The sequence below is a fragment of the Cervus elaphus genome, chromosome 22, assembly GCF_910594005.1.
Source record: "Cervus elaphus chromosome 22, mCerEla1.1, whole genome shotgun sequence".
In the NCBI taxonomy this organism is placed as follows: Eukaryota; Metazoa; Chordata; class Mammalia; order Artiodactyla; family Cervidae; genus Cervus; species Cervus elaphus.
Window position 1 is genome coordinate 17,088,169 of NC_057836.1, and position 21,636 is coordinate 17,109,804.

General features: G+C 46.0%; 1 protein-coding gene across 1 annotated transcript in view; it reads left to right on the top strand.

Annotated features, from left to right (window-relative positions):
* Window positions 1-21,636, top strand: part of LOC122679939 — a 335,468-nt gene that overhangs the window by 177,930 nt on the left and 135,902 nt on the right. The window contains exons 23-33 of the mRNA XM_043880798.1: window positions 1,877-1,969; window positions 2,046-2,360; window positions 3,444-3,758; window positions 9,947-9,988; window positions 10,075-10,389; window positions 10,644-10,676; window positions 11,240-11,377; window positions 11,777-11,869; window positions 12,135-12,182; window positions 12,695-12,838; window positions 20,296-20,434. Coding sequence (XP_043736733.1) covers window positions 1,877-1,969; window positions 2,046-2,360; window positions 3,444-3,758; window positions 9,947-9,988; window positions 10,075-10,389; window positions 10,644-10,676; window positions 11,240-11,377; window positions 11,777-11,869; window positions 12,135-12,182; window positions 12,695-12,838; window positions 20,296-20,434 — 1,675 coding nt within the window. The remainder of the gene's footprint in view (window positions 1-1,876; window positions 1,970-2,045; window positions 2,361-3,443; window positions 3,759-9,946; window positions 9,989-10,074; window positions 10,390-10,643; window positions 10,677-11,239; window positions 11,378-11,776; window positions 11,870-12,134; window positions 12,183-12,694; window positions 12,839-20,295; window positions 20,435-21,636) is intronic.

Below are 21,636 nucleotides of genomic sequence, written 5' to 3' on the forward strand. Positions count from 1 at the left end.
GTGGGATGAACTGGGACATTGAGGTTGATATATATACACTACTGATGTGCTGTGCTGGGCACTTAGTCGCTGAATCATATCTGACTCTTTGCAACCCCATGGGCTGTAGCCTGCCAGGCTCCTCTGTCCATGGGGATTCTCCAGGAAAGAATAGTGGAGTGGGTTGCCATACCCTCCTCCAGGGGATCTTCCCAAGCCAAGGATCAAACCCAGGTCTCTTGCATTGCAGGCGGATTCTTTACTGCCTGAGCCATCAGACTCAGAAGCCCTACACTATTGATACTAAGTATAAAATAGATATTACCTGGAGAATCCCATAGACATGGAGCCTGCTGGGCTACAATCCATAGCGTCACAGAGTCAGACACGACTGAAATGACTTAGCATACATGCACACATAAACTTTGCCAACAAATGTCCTTCTAGTCAAGGCTATGGTTTTTCCAGTGGTCATGTATGGATGTGAGAGTTGGACTATAAAGAAAGCTGAGCACTGAAGAATTGATGCTTTTGAACTGTGGGGGTTGGAGAAGACTCTTGAGAGTCCCTTGGACTGCAAGGAGATCCAACCAGCCCATCCTAAAGAAGATCAGTCCTGGGTGTACATTGGAAAGACTGATGTTGAAGCTGAAGCTCCAATACTTTGGCCACCTCATGCGAAGTGGTGACTCATTTGAAAAGACCCTGATGCTGGGAAAGATTGAAGGCAAGAGGAGAAGGGGACAACAGAGGATGAGATGGTTGGATGACATCACCGACTCAATGGGCATGGGTTTGGGTGAACTCCAGGAGTTGGTGATGGAGAGGGAGGCCTGGTCTGCTGCGGTTCATGGGGTCGCAAAAAGTTGGACAGGACTGAGCGACTGAACTGAGCACATAAAATATATAAATAATAGCCTATTGTATAGCACAGGGAACTCTACTCAGTGCTCTGTGGTGACCTAAATTGGAAGTAAATCCAAGAAAGTGGGGAGATATATATATGCTGTTGTTGTTTTTTGGTCGCTGAGTTGCTTCTGACTCTTTTGTGACCCCTTGGACTGTAGCCTGCCACACTCCTTTGTCCATAGGATTTCCCAGGTAAGAATACTGGAGTGGGTTGACATTTCTTTCCCCAGAGTGTCTTCCCAACCAGGGATGGAAGCCCAGTCTCCTATTTGGCAGGCAGATTTTTTACCATTGAGTCACCTAGCAAACCCATACATGTATATATAACTTATTAAATTTGCTGTACAGTAGAAGGTACCACAACATTGTAAAGCAATTATGCTCAAATAAAAATTAATAAAATAAATAAAATAAATTCTCTGTCAGGTAACTCTAAGAGCCAAATACCTTGGGAAATTTTTTTAATGTTTCTTTTTCCTCTTGTTTTCCATGAGATCTCCTTTATATAAGTGTTTTTAAAATCACAAACATTGTAGATAAAAAATTTTGTACAAATCCTTCAGAAAGGATTTTGTTTTGCTTCTTCTATTTAGGGGTAGATTAAGGATAGAGCAATTTATTTAACTCATTCTTAGGGCAAAGCTTGGCTTAAAACAGGAATCATGGTATTGTCAGGACCAGGACTGTTTATAGAGAAAGGGAACACTAAGATTATGGTAACTTTACTGGTATGTTACAGCTCTCATCTCAGCTTCATCACTAGGTCATTATTATTATTGGTTTTTTTATTTTGAACTTTTTACTTTGTGTTGGGTTTAGCCAACTAACAATGTTGTTATAGTTTCAGGTGAATAGCCAGGGACTCAGCCATACATATACATGTATCCACTTCCCCCCAAACTCTCCTCCCCTCCTAAAAATTATTTTGTTTAACTGAGTTTCCTGATCTTCAACCTTCCCAACCCTCTAATCATCACTGTTTCTTCAGGAAACCACACCCAGGTGCTGCCCCAGTGCAATGACTCCGTGTCTGAACCAGCAGGGTCTGCATCCTCAGAGGAGAGCGCCCCCTACTGCTCAGGTGAGGGTCCCACAGGACAGAAGACCGTTCCTATTCCCCAGGTCACCGCCCCATTGTCCCATTTCTCTCTCCTCAGACAGCAGACAGCTCCGCCTGGTGGACGGGGGCGGTCCCTGCGCCGGGAGAGTGGAGATCCTTGACCAGGGCTCCTGGGGCACCATCTGTGATGACGGCTGGGACCTGGACGATGCCCGCGTGGTGTGCAGGCATCTGGGCTGTGGAGAAGCCCTCAATGCCACGGGGTCTGCTCACTTCGGGGCAGGGTCAGGGCCCATCTGGCTGGACGACCTGAACTGCACAGGAAGTGAGTCTCACGTGTGGAGGTGCCCTTCCCCGGGCTGGGGGCGGCACGACTGCAGACACAAGGAGGACGCGGGGGTCATCTGCTCAGGTGGGTGCTGCACACTGTCCACAGGCTGGGGGAGGGATGGGGCCCTGGAAGACGGGGTCTGAGCTCTGAGGGAGAGATGCCCAAAGAACCAGAGAAAGAGGCTTCCCCCCATGGAGCCTGTGTTTCCAGCAGACATGAAGACCAGGTGCTTTCACTTCCTCCTGCAGCAGCTGAGATTCTGGTCCTTTCTTCTCGGTAGTGTTTCCTGGCAGAAGGTTTTCTCAGTTTTCCTTGAAATCGGGGCTCACTCTTCTGGTACATATGGTAGAGAAGTCTTAAAGCCAAGGTGCTAGTTTTTTTTGTTTTGTAACAAATTACCACATAGTTAATGATTTAAAACAACACATTTCTTTCCCTACACTTCTGTAGCTTAGATGTCCAGCAGGAATCTCACTGGACGGATTCAAGGTTTCAGTAGGGTCACATCACTTCTAGTCTCTGGGAAAGAATCTGTTTCTTGTCTTTTCAAGCTTCTAAAAACTGCCTTCATGCCTTTGTTCATAACCCCCTTCTGTTCATCATCAGACCAGCAATGCTCCACCTCTGTAACCGTTATACATATTCACATCTCCCTCTAGCCAGAATGAGGAAAAGTATTCCATTGTAAAGGATAGTGAGTCTAAGAATGTGATTAGACTGTGCTCATCTGGTTAATCCACCATATTTCAGGTTACTCTCAATGTCCTTACGCTAATCACATCTGTAAAGTTCCATTTGCCAGATAAGGAAACAGTCACAGGTCCATTTTCTATCTGCCTCCACATTGTCCACATCACATCCCTTTCATACACTCTTTTAGATGTTTTGTCAGGAAGCAGGAGTCAGCTCCCTCTCCCTGCAGGTGTCCAGGCTGGTCATCCTCACAGTTCATATCCACTACATCATGGTGGTAGAAATATTTAGAAAGACAGACACAGATGGACAAAGCCAGATAAAAAGGATACAGGTTTCACTCCGGTTATCTAATGGATTTGCTTCCTCAGCTGGGTCACAGATGAGTGTTCACAGTTTTGGGGAGAGAGGAAAACCCGGAGCACTGAGTGCAGTGCTTACTGTGTCCTGTCTTCTCCATTTCCATCTTAGAGTTCCTGGCCCTCAGGATGGTGAGCGAGGACCAGCAGTGTGCTGGGTGGCTGGAAGTTTTCTACAACGGGACCTGGGGCAGTGTCTGCCGCAGCCCCATGGATGAGGTCACCGTGTCCATCATCTGCAGACAGCTTGGCTGTGGGGACAGTGGAAGTCTCTACACTTCTGTTGGTCTCAGGGAAGGTTCTAGACCCCGGTGGGTAGATGGAATCCAGTGTCGGAAAACTGACACCTCTCTCTGGCAGTGTCCTTCTGACCCATGGAAATACAGTTCATGCTCTCCAAAGGAGGAAGCCTACATCTCATGTGCAGGTAACTCATGTCTGCTTCTGTGTCTGTCCCAACCCTGTAGGGTGTTATTAGTGAGATTTGATCTTTTAAAATCTAAGTGATGCATTTAAGTTGAGTTTATAAAATGAAGTTTGGATGGAGCTAATTTAATCCACATGTTCCAAACTTGCTTTACTAAAAGTTTTTAATTGGTATAATTGACATAACATTATATTGCTTGCTGTGCACAACATAATGCTTATATATTTGTGTATATTGTTAAATGATCACTACAATAAGTCTAGCTATATCCATAACCATACATGTAGTTAAATATTTTTCTTATATGATGAGGATGTTTAAGATGTATTTTCTCATCATCTTTCAAATAGACAGTACGGTATTCACTATAGTCACCATGCTGTATGTTATATCTCTTCACCTATTAATTTTATAACTCAAGTTTATACCTTTTGACTACATTTGCCCACACCAAATCCCCCATCTCTGGCAGCCACCAGCGACTCAGCATCTCTGAACTTGATTTTTGTTTTAAGATTACACATATAAATGAGATTTTATGGTATTTTTCTTTCTCTGTCTGATTTGTTTCACTTAGCATAATGCCCTCAAGGTCCATCCTTGTTGAAACTGGCAAAATTTTCTTCTTTTTTATGGGTGGATATATGTCTATATTGCATTTTCTTTATCCATTCATCCGTCAGTGAATACTTACCTTGTTTGGCTCTTGTATACATTGCTATAAAATACTAAAAAGTAATGCTGTTCAAGTGCTGCAGTCAATATATCAGCAAATTTGGAAAATTCATCAGTGGCCACAGGACTGGAGACGGTCAATTTTCATTCCAATCCTGAAGAAGGGCAATGCCAAAGAATGTTCAAACTACTGCACAGTTGTGCTCATTTCACATGCTAGCAAGGTTATGCTCAAAGTCTTTCAAGCTAGGCTTCAGCAATAAGTGAATTGAGAACTTCCAAGATGTACAAGCTGGGTTTAGAAAAGGCAGAGGAGCCAGAGATCAAATTGCCAACATTTGTTGAATCGTACAGTAAGCCAGAGAATTCCAGGAAAACGTCTGCTTCATTGACTAGACTAAAACCTTTGACTATGTGGATCACAATGAACTGTGGAAAATTCTTGAAGAGAGGAGAATACCAGAGCACCTTACCTGCCTCCTGAGAAACCTGTATGCAGGTCAAGAAGCAACAGTTGGAACTGGACATAAACAACTGACTGGTTCAAAATTGGGAAAGGAATTCGTCAAGGCTGTATATTGTCACCCTGTTTGTTTAACTTATATGTAGAGTGCATCATGGGAACTGCCAGGCTGAATGAATCACAAGCTGAAATCAAGATTGCTGTGAGAGATATCAACAACCTCAGATACGCAGATGATACCACTCTATTGGCAGAAAGAGAAGAGGAACTGAAGAGCTTCTTGTTGAGGGTGAAAGAGGAGAGTGAAAAAGCTGGCTTAAAGCTCAACATTCAACATTCTAAAAATTAAGATCATGGCATCTGGCCCCATCACTTCATGGCAAAGAAAAAGGGAGAAAGTGGAAACTGATTTTCTTTTCTTGGTCTCCAATGTCACTGCCGATGGTGACTGCAGCCATGAGATTAAAAGAGGCTTGCTCCTTGGAAGGAAAGGTATGACACACCTAGACAGAGTATTCAAAAGCAGAGACATCACTTTGCAGACAAAGGCCCATATAGTCAAAGTGATGTTTATTTCACTAGTCATGTATGGATGTGAGAGTTGGATTATAAAGAAGCTGAGTGCGCAAGAGTTGATGCTTTTGAATTGTGGTGCTTGGATGCCACAATTGAGTTGAGAGTCTCTTGGGCAGCATGGAGATCCAACCAGTCTATCCTAAAGGAAGTCAACTCTGAATATTCATTGGAAGGACTGATGCTGAAGCTGAAGCTCCAATACTTTGGCCACCTGATGAGAAGAGCTGACTTGTTGGAAAATACCCTGATGCTGAGAAAGACTGAAGGCAAAAGGAGAAGGGGGGCCACAAAGGATGAGATAGTTAGATAGCATCATCAATTCAGTGGACATGAATTTGAGCAAACTTTGGGAGAGAGTGAAGGACAGAGGAACCTGGCGTGCTGCAGTCCATGGGGTTGCAAAGAGTCAGACACAACCTAGCAACTGAACAAATATTGTTGCAGTGAACATTGGTTTTTCAAGTTAGTGTTTCTGTCAGATGAATACCCCAAAGTGAAATTGCCAAATCGTATGGCAATTCTATTTTTAATTTTTGATGCACCTCAATACTGTTTCCATAGGGGTTGCATCAACTTACATTCCCTCTAACTGTGCAAAAGCTTTCCTGTCTCTTCACATTCTCCTCAACTCCTTTTATTTCTTCTTTTTGATAAAAACCTTTCTAGAGGATATGAGGTCATATCTCATTGTGGCTTTGACCTGTATTTTCTGATGATTAGTAGTGTTGAGCACGTTTTCATGTACCTATTGGCAAGTTCTATGTATTCTTTAAAAAAAAATTTATCAGGTTCTCTGCCCATTTTTTGAAAGTCATATTGTTTGATTTTTGCTACTGAGTTGTGTGAGTTCCTTGTATATTTTGGATACTAATTTTTATCAGAAATATAATATGTAAATATTTTCTCTAATTGCATAGGTTGCTTTTTCATTTTGTTGATCGTTTCCTTAGTTGGGCAGAAGCTTTGTAGCCTTATGTGGTCCCAACTGCTTGTTTTTTCTCTTGTTCTCTTTGATTTTGGTGTCAAATCCAAAAAATCCTCATGAAGACTGATGGCAACGATTTTATTTTCTGTTTTTGCCTGTAGAAATTTTATGGCTTCAGGACTTGTGATCAAGTCTTTAATCTATTTTGAGTTAATTTTTGTGAGTGGTGTAAGATAGTGGTTCCGTTTCATTCTTTTGCATGTGGCTGTCCAGTTTTCCCAGTGCCATTTACTGAAAAAACTGTCCTTTCCTCATTGTATATTCTTGAGTTCTTTGTCAAAAATTAATTCATTTTACAAATGTGGGTTTATTTCTGGGCTCTCTGTTCTGTTCCATTGATCTCTGTGTCCATTTTTATGCCAACAACATACTGTTTTGATTAATATAGCTTTGTAATATGTTTGAAAACAGGAAGCTTGACACTTCTAGCTTTGTTACTCTTTCTCAAGATTGCTTTGGTATTCAGTGTCTTTTGTGGTTCCATGAAAATTTTAGGATTATTTGTCTGTATCTGTGAAAATTTCCATTGAAATTTTGGTAAGGATTGCAGTGAATCTGTAGATTGCTCTGGGTAGTATGGGCATGTTAATAATATTAGATCTTCCAATCTATGAGCACAGAATATCTTTCCATTTATTTGAGTCTTCTTCAGTATCTTTCATCAATGTCTTATAGTGTTCAGTGTACAGGTCTTTCGCTTCCTTGGTTAAATTTATTCCTGGATATTTCATTCATTTTCATGCAAATGCAAATAGAATTGTTTTCTCAGCTTCTCCTTATGGCAGTTTGTTGTTAGTGCATAGAAAGGCAACTGATTTTTGTATATAGATTTTTCATTCTACAACTTTACTGAGTGTATTAGTTCTCATATCTTAGGTGAAGTCTTTAGGGTTTTCTATATATACTATCATGTAAGGGAGTCTCCTTCCTCATGAGTCTGATGGTAAAGAATCCATCTGCAATGCAAGAGACCCGGGTTTGATCCCTGGGTTGGGAAGATCCCCTGGAGGAGGGAATGGCAACCCACTCCAGTATTCCTGCCTGGAGAATCCCAATGGGCAGAGAAGCCTGGCAGGCTGCAGTCCTTGGGGTAGCAAAGAGTCAGAGACGACTGAGCGACTAACACTTTCACTTTTCACAGTGCAAATAGTGTCAGTTTTGCCTCTTCCTTTCACATTTGGATGTCTGATTTTCTTTTATTGCCTGATGGATCTGGATGGGACTACCAAAACTAAGCTGAACAAAAGTGGTGAGAGTAGATAATTTTGTCTTGTGTTTGATTTCAGAGGAAAAGCTTTTGGTTTTGTACAGTCAAATATGATGTTAGCTGTGAACTTCTCATATGGCCTTAATTATATTGAGATGCAATCCTTCTATAACTACTTTGTAAAAGAGTTTTTATGATACATGGATTTTGAATTTGTCAAGCTTTTTCTGCATCCTTTGAGATATGATTTTTACCTTCATTTTGCTTATTTGGTGTATCACATTGATTAGTTTGTGAATGTTGAGCTATCCTTGTATCCTTGGAACAAACATCACTTGATTATGGTGGATGTTTCTTTTAGTGTATTGTCAAATTCAGTTTTCTAATATTTTGTTGAGGATTCTTGCACCTATATTTATCAGAGTATTAGCCCGTAATTTTCTTTTCTTGTGGTGTCCTTCTCTGGTTTTGGTATCAGAATAATGTTGGCCTCATAAAATGAGTTTGGAAGTGTTTCTTTCTTCTGTTTTTGGAAGAGTTTGAGAAGGCTCCACCACTAAATACTGTTACATTGGGAATTGGGATTTTGAAAATAAATGTTGAATGAAATAAATAAGTGTTGGGGAGGGCAACAAATAGTCAAACCATAGAACCTTACTTCCTTCAACATTTCTCTCTGTTTCTCTCTCTTCTTCCCTCCCCCTCCACATACTCAAACACACACACCCTATTCAGGTACACCTTGAATGGTATGCTGGATGTTGCCTGAAACCCATAGCTAAGAGAATGTGGGGACAGATACTTCAAAAGCAGAGGCTCACTCCCTTCCTTGCCTCTCTTTTTTCATCTCTTTGTCATTAGGCATTAAACTATGACACCTTTTATTGATGATATTTTTCCTACAATTAAACACTGAGAATTGAGAGGTGGTAAAGTCTTTGACCATGAAAATGAGCAACACCCTCACAAAGGTCCCACCATCATTTTCTCAGAGGTTCTCTGAGTAGAGTCCGTAGAATGTTTGATAGGATGATCTGGAAAGAATATACAAATTTTGATACTTTATGACAGGTACTATTTACCCTTCTGGTTTTTTGTGTTGCTTTGAATTTGTATTGATTTCTCTCAGCTTCAATTCTTTTATATATACTTTTCAGTCTTTTGTTTGTTATTTCTGCATCTTCTCAATACAAATTTTTCTCAGTAGGTTTTTTTTTTTACTCTATTGCAAAAATTTTTGCCTTACTCTGTGTACATATGTGTGTACATATATCTTCTTAGAATTCTACTAAGTCTTTCCTGTATATTTCCTTTTTAAGGGATTCCTAACCAACACTATGGGCTTTTCTGGTGGCTCAGACAGCAAAGAAACTGCCTGCAGTGCAAGGAGACCTGGGTTCGATTCCTGAGTAGGGGAGATCCATCAGAGAAAGGAATAGCAATCTACTCCAGTATTCTTGCCTGGAAAATCCTATGGACAGTGTAGCCTGGTGGGCTGCATTCCATAGGTCACAAACCGTCAGACACGGCTGAGAGACTAACACACACACATATAACCAACACTGCATTGTAGATCAATTATCTTCCAATTAAAATAAATTTAAAAAAGAGTTTCCTTTGACAAGAGTAGTCTTTACTTGCCCACTTGTTACCGTGAATAGTAGGTTAGAGTAACTTATAATCTATCTAATAATTTTCCATTAAAATTATGTATGTGAGATTTTGAATATAAATTAACTCTGTTCTTCTGGGCTGATTAATTTAATATGAGCTATTATCATAGACTATTTCCATTCAGTTATATTTGGTTTACTATTTCACTGATTAGTGTGAATTTAAAGTTTTATTTTACTGAATTTTATTCATCTATTCATTCATTCAATAAATATTTATCAAGCCCCTATCTAGGTATTTAGCAAAGGTTTTCCATAGATATTTGTTGAATGAGTGCATACAATGTGCAGGCACTGTCCTAACAGCAGAAGCATGGCATATATAAGATATACAAGGTCCTTCTTCTAATGGAACTTTCATTCAGAGGGGTGTGTGTGTACATTTGTAGATGTCTGTATTTATGTTTGCTGTGGGAATGTGAAGACTGAGAAACAAGTAAATATTTAAGGTAATTTCAGCTGGTGATCAGAGGCAGTGAGTTTCAGCCCAGGAGATAATAAGCCTGTGTTTTCATGTGTCCTTTGCACTGAGTCAGACCTTAGATAATCTTATTTGGGGACAAGACCACGCCAGCTGTCCCTGATCCACTCTTTCCCTGTTGTTTGCAGGAAGAAGACCCAAGAGCTGTCCAGCTGCTGCCCCCTGCACAGGTACGTCAGCCCCGCCCCTCCCCAGGGCTCCCAGGGGCTCCTTCCTCCCACCAGGGGAGTCACAGGAGGGGCTGCTGCCTTTTCAGACAGAGAGAAGCTCCGGCTCAGGGGAGGAGACAGCGAGTGCTCAGGGCGGGTGGAGGTCTGGCACAGCGGCTCCTGGGGCACCGTGTGCGATGACTCCTGGAGCCTGGCAGAGGCCGAGGTGGTGTGTCAGCAGCTGGGCTGTGGCCCGGCCCTGGAAGCCGTGCGGGCCGCGGGGTTTGGCCCTGGAAACGGGAGCATCTGGCTGGACGAGGTGCGGTGCGGGGGCCGGGAGTCCTCCCTGTGGGACTGTGCTGCGGAGGCCTGGGGGCAGAGCGACTGCAAGCATGAGGAGGATGCTGGTGTGAGGTGCTCTGGTGAGTGAGGGGCTCGGGGTCCGTCCTGGGTGAGCTGGGGCAGCAAGGCGGCAGTGGGCTGGGCCGGGCCTGGTGTGGAGTTCGTGTTCAGACAGCGTCCCATTGCTGGGGCTCTGATCTAGGACTTGGAGCTGGGAGGACTGAACACTGATGTTGTGGAGACTGGGGGGTGATTTCAGGCTCAGGAGAGAAAAATGGGTTTGCCCTGCATCCTGGCCAATTCCCTTTCCTCACACTGCTGTTTTTCTCTTTAGGTGTAAGGAAAACAGTGCCCCCGACTGCAGCAGGTACTGGGAACACCCATGGCCAGGAGAGAATACTCAGGTCTGGGGGCCTGTTCTCTGGGCCCTCTGACAGCTCAGGAGAGGAAAGAGCCTGAGGAGCCCTGGCTGGTGGGGAGGAGCCCAGGGTGATATGTTGGGGAACTCCTCTGCCTTGGTTCCTGGGGCCACATTTTTCTCATAACTGGGATACTAGGGAGATGGGTTCCTGTGTTGCAGAATCTAAGGTTCTCCCACCTGCCCCTGAGTGTTGCTCCTCATCAGTGAGGTGCGGGTCCCAGGACTGTTTGACGCTCTGTCTCCTGAAGCCCAAGGAGAAGAGATGAGCCGGGTCCTCAGAGGCTGTCTTGGCAGGGCAGCTCCCTGACCATCCCCGGCTCTGCCTCGGGGCCACACTGGCCGAGTGGAGTTGACTCATCTCAAGATGAGACCTAGGGGAGCCAAGTCACTGTCAGTGCACTTGTGTCTGAGGCTGGGATGCCATCGTCTGGAGCCCCTGGGAATGCTGCCACAGGGGGTTTCTCTGTGCCCAGGACCTTCTCCACACCCTGTTGCCTTGTTCTCTTTAGGGTCCAGGCCAGTTTCAAGTCCTCTCCCTGGCTTCTTCTCCTTGCCTGGGGTCCTCTGCCTCATCCTGGGGGCCCTTCTCTTCCTGGTCCTCATCATCCTGGTGACTCAGGTGCTCAGATGGAGAGCAGAGCACAGAGGTGGGCTGCAGGGGGAACTGGGGACCAGGGAGAGTGTGTGCAGGCAGGTGAAGGGGCGGTGTGAGGAGGGGAGCCTGGGCCAAGTCTCTGTTCTGAGTCTGAAGAGCTCCATGTGCTCCGTGCTGAGCTCTAAGGGCTGAGTAGACAGAGGTTCTTAGGACTGGGGTGTGAACTCAGGGTTTCCACGTAAGTCATAGCCTCTCCTATGAGACCAGCCAGAATTGGGGCTGACCTGTGGATTCAGGTCAGATGAGGGGAGAAGGTGCTGACACGGTGCATGGGGTGGGAGATGATGCCGAGGTCCAGGCAGGCTCCGTGTGAGTATCGGGGAGATGAAGGTGGGCTGGTTGGACTGGGGTGTCTGGGGTGGCACCTCTGACCTGCTAGGGGATCTCTCAGCCTTATCCAGCTATGAAGATGCTCTTGCTGAAGCTGTGTATGAGGAGCTCGATTACCTTGTGACTCAGAAGGAGGGTCTTCTGGGCAGCCCAGGTGGGTGTCTCTGTCTGCCCTCCTGGGACCTCTGGTTGTCACACCCACTGGGTGTGCACATTTTCTCAGCATCTGCAGACCCGACACATTCCCCAGGTTCACAGAGGTGGCTCTCCAAAGTGGCAGGATGGCCTCTCACAGCCCCAAGAGCCTCCAGCCTCTGTCTACACTGCAAGAGCCAGACCCATCCCTTCTCAGCTTTAACATTGGTCCCATGGGTGTGGGAGGGTCATTCTGTGTGTTGTGTGATGTTTCTCCACTTTAGGCTTCCTGTCAGATGGTGAGGACAACAATGACTCCAGATCCACTCCAGGTAATAGAGGTGGACCTGCTTCAGCTGAGTGTTGCGGAAGAGAGTTTCCCTCCTCATAGAGAGGAGATGTAAGGGAAGAGTCTTTCTTTGATGGACCAGAGGGATCCCTTGTGTCTAGATAGGGTCTGTCCTTCTCCTTCTCTGGGTGTTCTGTGATGTCTCACATTTGGGGCTGGGCTCTCTGTGTTCAGAACCACAAGAGACACACATTGGCTTTAAAAATAACATCTGTAAAGCACAGTTTGTCAAAATACTTTAGTAATGCTCAATGGTGGGAGAGTTGCTTGGAGATATATGTTTTCAATCAGGAAATATTAAGATATGTAAGGTCATGTTTTGATTTATGGACACATCAAATTGAAACATGGTCTTAGAGAAAAAAATCTTTTAAAACAAGGAGTGACAGGTGCCTGTTTTTAGCAGCTCAGAAATGCTGGGTCAGAAGGGATCTTAGGTATTTCCCAGACCAACCCACCTAGTGTGGTTTCATCTGACCCCTGCTCTGCGCTCAGAAGCCCCAGATCAGAAGACCTATGCCCTTGGTGAGGATTATGATGATGCTGAAGAGGTACCAGTACCTGGGGCTCCTCCTGCCTCTCAGGGGAGTGAGGAGGAAGTGCTCCCAAAGAAGGAAGATGGGATGACGTCTCAGACAGGTGAGTGGAGTTAGCTGATCCCCTGTAATCTTTGGTCTCTGTCCCGGAAAGAGTGAATTTGAACTCAATGTCCAGCCTCTGTACAGTTTCTCATGCATTTGAGAATCTCATGCATGGGCAATCTCTTGCATTTGATGGGCTTTCCCTGGTGGCTCAGATGGTAAAGAATCTGCCTGCAATGCAGGAGACCTGGGTTTGATCCCTGGATCAGGAAGATCCCCTGGGGAAAGGAATGGCTATCCTCTCCAGTATTCTTGCCTGGAGAATCCCATGGATAAAGGAGCCTGGCGGGCTACAGTTCATAGGGTTGCTAAGAGTCAGACACAACTGAATAACTAGCCCTTCACTGCCTGGAGGCAGGTCTTCTCAGAGCTCCTGTGTGAGCATAGGTCTCCTGTGATGCAGGGTTTCCCCATGAGCTGAGGCCCCAGAGACCACATGGACTGGATCTGAGAAGACAGCTGGGATCCATCCTCACTGTAACTGATATGAGATAGTCTGAGCCTCCCTGCCCACCCCTGGGTCCCATGGATGCTTTGTCATCACCATTTGCTTTGTTATAGCCACGCTTTCCGGGAAACAGACTCACTCAGAAGGACAATGCAGGTAGTGGAGTGCAGTTTATTATGCCGGCGGGCCCAAGGCAGAGTCTCCTCTTAGCCAAGGACCCCGTCCAGCATTTGTGAAAATCTTTTATACCCCATGCGTATGTGTCCAGACCCACCACCTACCCCATGTGTACGTGTCTAAGCCCACCTCCTACCCCATGTGTACGTGTCCAGACCCACCACCTACCCCATGTGTACGTGTCTAAACCCACCACCTACCCCATGTGTGCATGTCTTAAACAGTCAATAGTCAATAAGCCCGCAGTTACATTCCAACCAGTTAATAATCGATAAGCCTGTGATTACATCCTGACAGATACGAAAAAAGTTTATGACCTGTCCAGAGACAGGTGTGATTACGGTATGCTTCCTCTTAGGCAATGAGTAGCCTGGATGTGGTCTTCAAGATTCCTCTGTCTGGAGGGGGTCTTATCCTTCCATTGTCATCCTCCCAGGCACTAAGCAGAGAGTTCAGAGTCCACTGGAGAGGCAGTCGAGCACAGCCAGCATGGACAGGCCTGAGATGGAGTTCAGGCCCTATGAATTCCTTCTTCATTCCCCCCTCTTGATGCTCTTAGTTCCCATAACGAGCATCACTCATTGAGATATATTGTACCTTAGCCCTCCTGTCACCCACATGAGAGAATGCTATCAACCTCTGGGTTACAAAATTCACAAGACATTGTAGGAAGCAGGGCCCACAGAGCAGTATGATTAAGATGACTATAACAACAGTTACAATGGTTTTCCACCAGTCTCCCTTTACCCAGGAGAGAACTGAAGTCCAAAAGGGAATATTTTCATTAGACATGGCTTTCACTTGATTTTGCATATCCTTCAAGGCAGTAGATACATTTCCAGACAGGTCAGGGATGTACACACAACGACTTTAATTACGGTGCAAGTCCCTCCTTGGGCTGCTGTGCGTATGTCTAATGCCATCTTATTTTGAATTACTGCCTTCCTCATCTGAATCTGTTCTTCGTTCAAAGCTTGAATGGCTTTTGTACTGTCTAAGAGGGCCTGTTTAGTGAAATTAGTTAAGGCCTCTACCTTAACCATGATATCTGTTGTTCCTACAGAGGGTACAAACAAGGCAGCAAGATAGTCATACCATTGGAACACAGATCGTGTCCATCTTGCATGCAGATAAGGCAGGTTTACTGGAGGCTGGTGTAGGCCAGGCTTAATACTGCCATGGGCGAAAGCAAATCCTAATGTGCAACACCCCACCCAGCCAACTGGTAACCATGGCCATAAGTTAAGCCCACAGAGCCACTGGGTCCCATTGGGGGCTACCCAGCGGATTCCAGGATTATATTTCCAGTCGGAACCGGGCCACTGAACAGACTGATTGGGGTGATAGGTAACTTCCAAGATTTGTTTACATTTTTCAGGGGGCAAATAACCCATATATTTTAATTCTTTTGGGTCTAGGGGGTGGTCTCCAAATCCAACTTTCTGTTCTTTTTGTTCCCAGCAAATAGTAGCAGGGGTAATCAACTGTCCTTTCTCAGGAGTCATCCAGAAATATTCATCCCAGACCTGGTAGTATTGCTCAAGGTACCGGGAGGCCTGTCCCCCTTGTGTAAGAGAACCCTTCTCCTTTTTATTTTTCATATATGAGGTATAAGCCTTTGTTGCTTCCGTAAGGCTGGTGTTCATGTTAAATGTAACCCTATGTCCCTGGCCCATTTATGGCTTCTTCTTACACCAGGAGAGCAAAGAAAGGTTATGGTTGGTGAGAGAGAGAAAAGTTCCTTTCTGTTGCTCTAAGAAGGAACACAGTGGTATAAAGTCCCCATAACAGAGTGGTGATACCCACAAGGGGAGTCCGTCCATTACTGACAGGGGCATGGCCCCACATACCCAACAGTTGGAGGAGTTGTGGAAGTTCGCGTGAGAATGTGCCCACGAGATGAAGACGTTGTCCTGTGCAGGAACACTGGTCAGGTTCAGAATTGCGTTGATGAGGCCGAGCAGCAGGAGTCATTTACCCAGCTCCATCCTGTAGAGGGCTCGTCCAGGATCTCGTTCTCTTCTTCCTCTTCAGAATGATCTTGGTTCCCCGTGGGTCGGTGGGGTCCTTCTGGGTGGTCCACTCATCGTCTTCCGGGTCAGTGTTGTATGCCTTCTTCACTCTGGTGTGATGGATCCAAGGGGCAATGCCTGCAACTTTAACTGCAGTAGGGGTAGTTAGAATAACATAAGGGCCCTTTCACCAAAGGGCTAGCAAATCATGTTCCCAATCTTTGACCCATACTTGGTCACCAAGTGTAAACTCATGAATCTGTTCCCCAAGGGGGAACGGCACCCTTTCTTGTACAAACTTAGTTACCCAATTTATTACCTTACCCAGTTCCATCTGCTGTGAAATCCTATCCCCCCTTACCTGAGGCAAATTTGTTGACACCTGTTTTATTATGGGAGGAGGCCTCCCATACACAATTTCATATGGAGAATAGCCTTGGGACTGTGGGGTCATCCTGAGTCTGAGCAGAGCCATCGGAAGGAAGTCGACTCAGGAGCAGTCAGTCTCTCTGATCCACTTGGAGAGTCTCTTTAAGTGTCCGGTTGGTTCATTCCACCATCTCAGAACTCTGGGCCTATATGCAGTGTGCAGTTTCCATTTGATGTTTAAAGTTTTGCTTACTTGTTGTACTAAATCAGCTGCAAAAGCCGGGCCATTGCCTGGTCCAATGCTGGTAGGAAATCCAAATCTGGGAACCATTTCCCTAAGCAGGCACCGGGCTACTTCTGATGCTCTTTCAGTCCAGGTAGGAAAAGCTTTTACCTATCTCAAGAATGCACATATCATGACCAGCAGGTAATGGTAGTGTTGGTGAGGTTTCATTTCAGTGAAGTCCACTCCCAGGTGTTCAAGGGGCAGTGTGCCTTTCAGCTGAATACCCAGAGGATTTTGTCTGAATACCTGAGAGGCAGCATTAACCTGAGAGCAGGCAGCATGGCCTAGGTGGGTCGCTTGGTGTGTTTGGCTTACCAGAGTGTGTGCCAGCTCCTCCGGTACCAATAATTTGTCACTTGACAATTCCCACCATCTCTTTTCAGTCTTGATGGCCCCTTCTGCTCTGGCTAACCCAACAACTGTTGTCCTTGTTTTATCAGGCTAGTGCCATCAGTATATAGGACCCAATTAGGGTCTGGAACCTTGAGCCCTTCTTTAAAACAAACCGCAGATACCTTACCTCCTCTTTGTAGATTGTGCCTTCTTCTTCGACACCCGGTAACCTGCTTTCATCAACAGCTGGAGCAGTGCATTTGTCCCTTTCCAGCATTTTTCCTTGGTCTCAGGCAGCCAGCAGCAGGTCATCCCCGTATTGTAGGAGCTGACATCCATACTTCTTCTGGATGGAATGAGTCCAGATCAGAAGCCAAGGCTTCCCCAAAGATGGCTGTGGAGTTAGCCTTTGTTATCTGGTGCTCCCGACTGGATCTTCCCATTCAAAGGCAATGATGGGCTGTGATGCTGGGGCGAGGTGTATGCAGAAGAAGGCATCCTTGAGATCTAGGCAAGTGTAAACTTTAGTCCTCGGCGGGAGGAGGCTAAGTAAGGTATAGGGGTTTGGAACAGTGGGGTGTAAAGTCACAGTAGCCTGGTTGACTAGCCTGAGATCTTGTACAGGCCTATGGTCCTGTCCTCCTTCCCTGTTGACTGGCAGGATTGGCGTATTCCAAGCCGACTGTCACTCTACTAGAATGCCTGTTTGTTTCAATCTATTGATGTGGGGCAGTATGCCGGTTCAGGCCTCCATCCATAGCGGGTACTGGCGCCCTCTAACTGGGATGGTACCTGGTTTGAGTTCCATTATCACTGTGGCATGATGTTTAGCCAGCCTGGGGGGAGGGGGGATTGTCTTCCACCCAGACCTCAGGGAATAATTGAGTTAGCTCTCTCATGCTTCGGCCCACCCGGTTCTGCCTTCAGAGGCTCATGCAACCTCCACTCATCTTGGGGTGGTATTGAAAGAGAGGGCAAATAAGTCATAGAGTCCATCCAGAAGGTGGGCCTCTCCTCAGGGGAGAAAGTCACCTGTGCTCCTAGTTTGGAGAGCAAGTCTCCTCCCAACAGGGGACTGGGCACTCAGGAATGTCACTTGGTGCCCCCCACCCCCATCTGACACTTTCTGGGCTGGCAAAATGATTTAATCTTCTCTTCTCCCGATACCCCAGTTACAGCAGTAGTCTTTTTGGACAGAGGTGCCACAGGTTTTGTTACTACCGACAGTTCTGCTCCTGTATCCACCATGAAGTCAATGTTTTGGTCCCCCACTTTTAAGGTCACCGTGGGCTCTCAGGGACCTGATATCTCTGAGCCCTAGCAGCCCTAGTTAATTTCTAAGTCAGCAAGCACCACAACTGCGGGAGCTTCCTCTTCCTTCCTTGCCTTAGGGCATTCATTCTTCCAGTTGCCAAAAGCTCGGCACCACTGGTTTGGCTGTAACAGGCCCAGGGCTTCCCTTGGGACCGGCTGAAGGACTGTCCTGTCCCTGGGGCAGATGAGGTTTTCTGGAGGGCCGGAGTTAGACTTTCCCAGAGCAGCAACTTGCACTGTAAGTCTCTTGTCTGTTCTCTTTCATTCCCTCCAGCTCTCTGGCAGAGCGCGGTCTCTGCTTAATTCCAACGTCTCCCTCCCCCTCTTGTCAGTACTCACCGGGAGAGGCGGGTATAGCTTGGGCGGTTTGGTTGGAGCAGGATCCTGGAAGTGTTGGCCAGAGGCTTCCTTCACCAGGATCGGAGCCTGCCCAAACAGCGGCTCTACGAACTCCGGGAAAGCTGGTGGAGGAGTAGCGGCTGTTGCAGAAACTTCACCTGGCCCTGGATCGGGCATTAAGGAGGCCTCCGGTCCTGGTGAAGCACTGGGAGGCAGGCGTGTCATTATCCAGCATGGGGGAGGGGTCAGGTCATCCCCGTCCAAATCCTGTAGAATTTCCTTTTTGATCATCAGTCAATTTTTGTGCCCTTAATATTTTTCTCTTTCCCTTCTGGATACAGAACCTTGTCCAAGTAGGAGGGTCTCAAGCTAACCCTAGCCATGAGTCAATAGATGGATATTGATCCAGGTGTCCTGGCTCTCCTGTGACTACTGTATAGATTGCTTCCACTATTTTTAAGTTCACGGTGTTCTCTGGTGGCCATCCTGCTCCCATAGGGGGCCATTCGACCTCACAGAGTATGTGGAGGCAGTTAGGCTTCATCTTCACCTCATAGTCTCCTCTTAATCCCTTCTTTAAAATTTTCACTCCAATACAGTTGCCTTAGATTCACTTCACCCTATCTTGCTTACCTTCTCAGACCTTCTTCTACATTTCCTTTTCGTTCTGTCTACGAAGTTCTCAGTACCCTATGTACTTCTGATATTTCCACTCAGTGATACTTAAATTGCCATTCTGCCTCCTTCCTAATTGGGGTGAGAAGAGCCTTACCTGCCATATCCCAGAGGGAGAAGGGGGATCAGCGTGTCTTCACCTGCTGGTCAGCACAGCTAAACCAGAACATTACATGGTCCAAGACTGTTTCTCCCTTAAAGTCCATTCTGCCTTGGTGGGCTTGATCAGGTGTGGACGAAAACACAGATGGGTTAAATATCTCATGTCCCAGGCCATCTCCGGAAAAGCCAATTCATACTCACTTCTGTTTCCCCCTCCTTCTAGCCTAACAGTTCCGGGGGGGTGGGGGGGGGTCAAGAATTTCACAGCAGACAGGACACCTCCTGGGGGAGGGCAGAATACGAGCATACAAGGACCAGTTTCCTATCCTAAAAATCCCCTGGCGATCGCTTGGTAATAATTTTCCCCAAGACGGCGTCGACACACCTCCTAAATGTCCTTCACAAATTTCCTTCCTAAACCCTAGCATGCTCGTCGACCTGTGTACCAAGCAATTGCCACCTGCCTATTCCAGGCTCCTGTGGGTCCCCGCTCCTTCTAGTCCCTCCCAGGGGGGTGATCAGGCCCCCTCTTCCACCCTGCTGGGTGGGTTCCTCCTCACCTGAGCGCTCAGTTCCCCTGCTGCCGTGCACTACCTGCCAAAGCGAAGAAACCGGGCTTTGAAAGGCTGAATTCTTCCAGAGGGGCGAGGCGCCTTCCCCCCTCTAGGAGATTCAAGCTACAAAGCCTCGGGGTGGCCTCAAATGAGACCTGTCTCCTCAAAATGAGGAGTTTCCCGGCCAATGCACCAAATGTTATAGCCACACTTTCCGGGAAACAGACTCACTCAGAAGGACAATGCAGGTAGTGGAGTGCAGTTTGTTACGCCGGCGGGCCCAAGGCAGAGTCTCCTCTTAGCCAAGGGCCCCGTCCAGCATTTGTGAAAATCTTTTATACCCCATGCGTACGTGTCCAGACCCACCACCTACCCCATGTGTATGTGTCCAGACCCACCACCTACCCCATGTGTACGTGTCTAAACCCACCACCTACCCCATGTGTACGTGTCTTAAACAGTCAATAGTCAATAAGCCCGCAGTTACATTCCAACCAGTTAATAATCGATAAGCCTGTGATTACATCCTGACAGATACGAAAAAGTTTATGACCTGTCCGGAGACAGGTGTGATTATGGTATGCTTCCTCTTAGGCAATGAGTAGCCTGGATGTGGTCTTCAAGATTCCTCTGTCTGGAGGGGGTCTTATCCTTCCATTGTCGTCCTCACAGGCACTAAGCAGAGAGTTCAGAGTCCACTGGAGAGGCAGTCGAGCACAGCCAGCATGGACAGGCCTGAGATGGAGTTCAGGCCCTATGAATTCCTTCTTCAGCTTAACTTGCTTCCTCCTCACTGTCTGGCCTCCTTGTCTCTGTTCTAAATCATACCTCTCTTTCCTCTTTCAGGCTCTTCTCTAAATGTCTCTAGAGGAGAAGCTGATCCTGGGGAAGGAGAAGAGAGCCCCTGGCTGCTCCAGGGGGAGACTGGGGACCCTGGGTACGATGATGCTGAACTAAGTGCCCTGGGAACATCCACAGTGACTTTTCCATGATGTTGTATTAAATATAAGATCATGCCACAGATATTCTAATTGCCTGTATCTCAATAGAATAGTGCTGATCTGTGATTGTGTTATATGGAAATTGCTCAAATGAAATATTCTGAATAAAGTAAAAAATTTTTTTGCTTTGTTAATTTTTACCAAGTTCCATGTCAAATGCTTTTAGAGGATTGGCTCTGAAACACCATTTTCCTCAAAATACAAGATGAGTGCACTGCCCTGTTTTCTCACCTCCTTCAAAGGCTAATGAGAGCATGACTTTGCCCAGGAAGACAGATGCTCCAGGTCATTCTTACTAATAAAAAGCACCTAAACTTGGTCCACATTCACACTCTCCTTCCTAGCAAGATAAATTGTCTACCAGAAAATATAGTCAGAACCTGGTAGGTTATTTTATTTGGTGGGAATGCTTAGGACTCTAAGCCCTGGAGACAGCATCTCAGTAGCTCTGAGAAAATTGCTCCAAGGAGGCAGGAAGGGAAGTCAGGCTGTATACAAGTTTGCAACAAAGGGAGCAGGAAGTCTGAACATCAAAGATCAGGTATCAAGTTAAGGAATTTAGCATGCTATGTATGGGAAGATGCAAGCCTCTGGTCTCACTGAATTCATTCCTTTCATATGCAGCTTAGCTATCTGGGGCCAATCCTGTTTCCTTGTTCACCTTAAGGAGTGGCAGATGGCTGCTTCTTGCATTTCCCCAGCTCCTCAGCGATCTCCATGGGGAGTGGGAGCATCCCCTGGATCATAGTCTTGGGATCCCTCAATCATGTTTGGAGGCCAGAAATCGCTGATGGTTGTTACATTTCTTGTTGATTGATATGGCAGGAGATATTTTCATTTCACAAACTCATGGTAAAAACCCAATCCTGAACATTCCTGTATGTTCTTCCCTGAGATGTCACATCACCTGTTTTTAACCTATTCTTGGGCAGGAGACTTGGGTGTGAGTCTCAAAGTAGGAGTTTGCTGGTGGGAGAGAATGGATACAGTTTTCCTTATCCTGCTTAAGAGTTCATGGGTCAATTAAAACTCTAACTCTAGGTAACTACCTCTGCCTTTTCCTCTCTCATTCCCTAGGTTACTTTATCTGTTTATTCCTCAGGCAGATATAGATTCCTCCTTGCTCTTCTCCCATGTCTAGTTGTTATCAAATCCTTATGAATCCATTCTTTCCATCCCTGTCTAC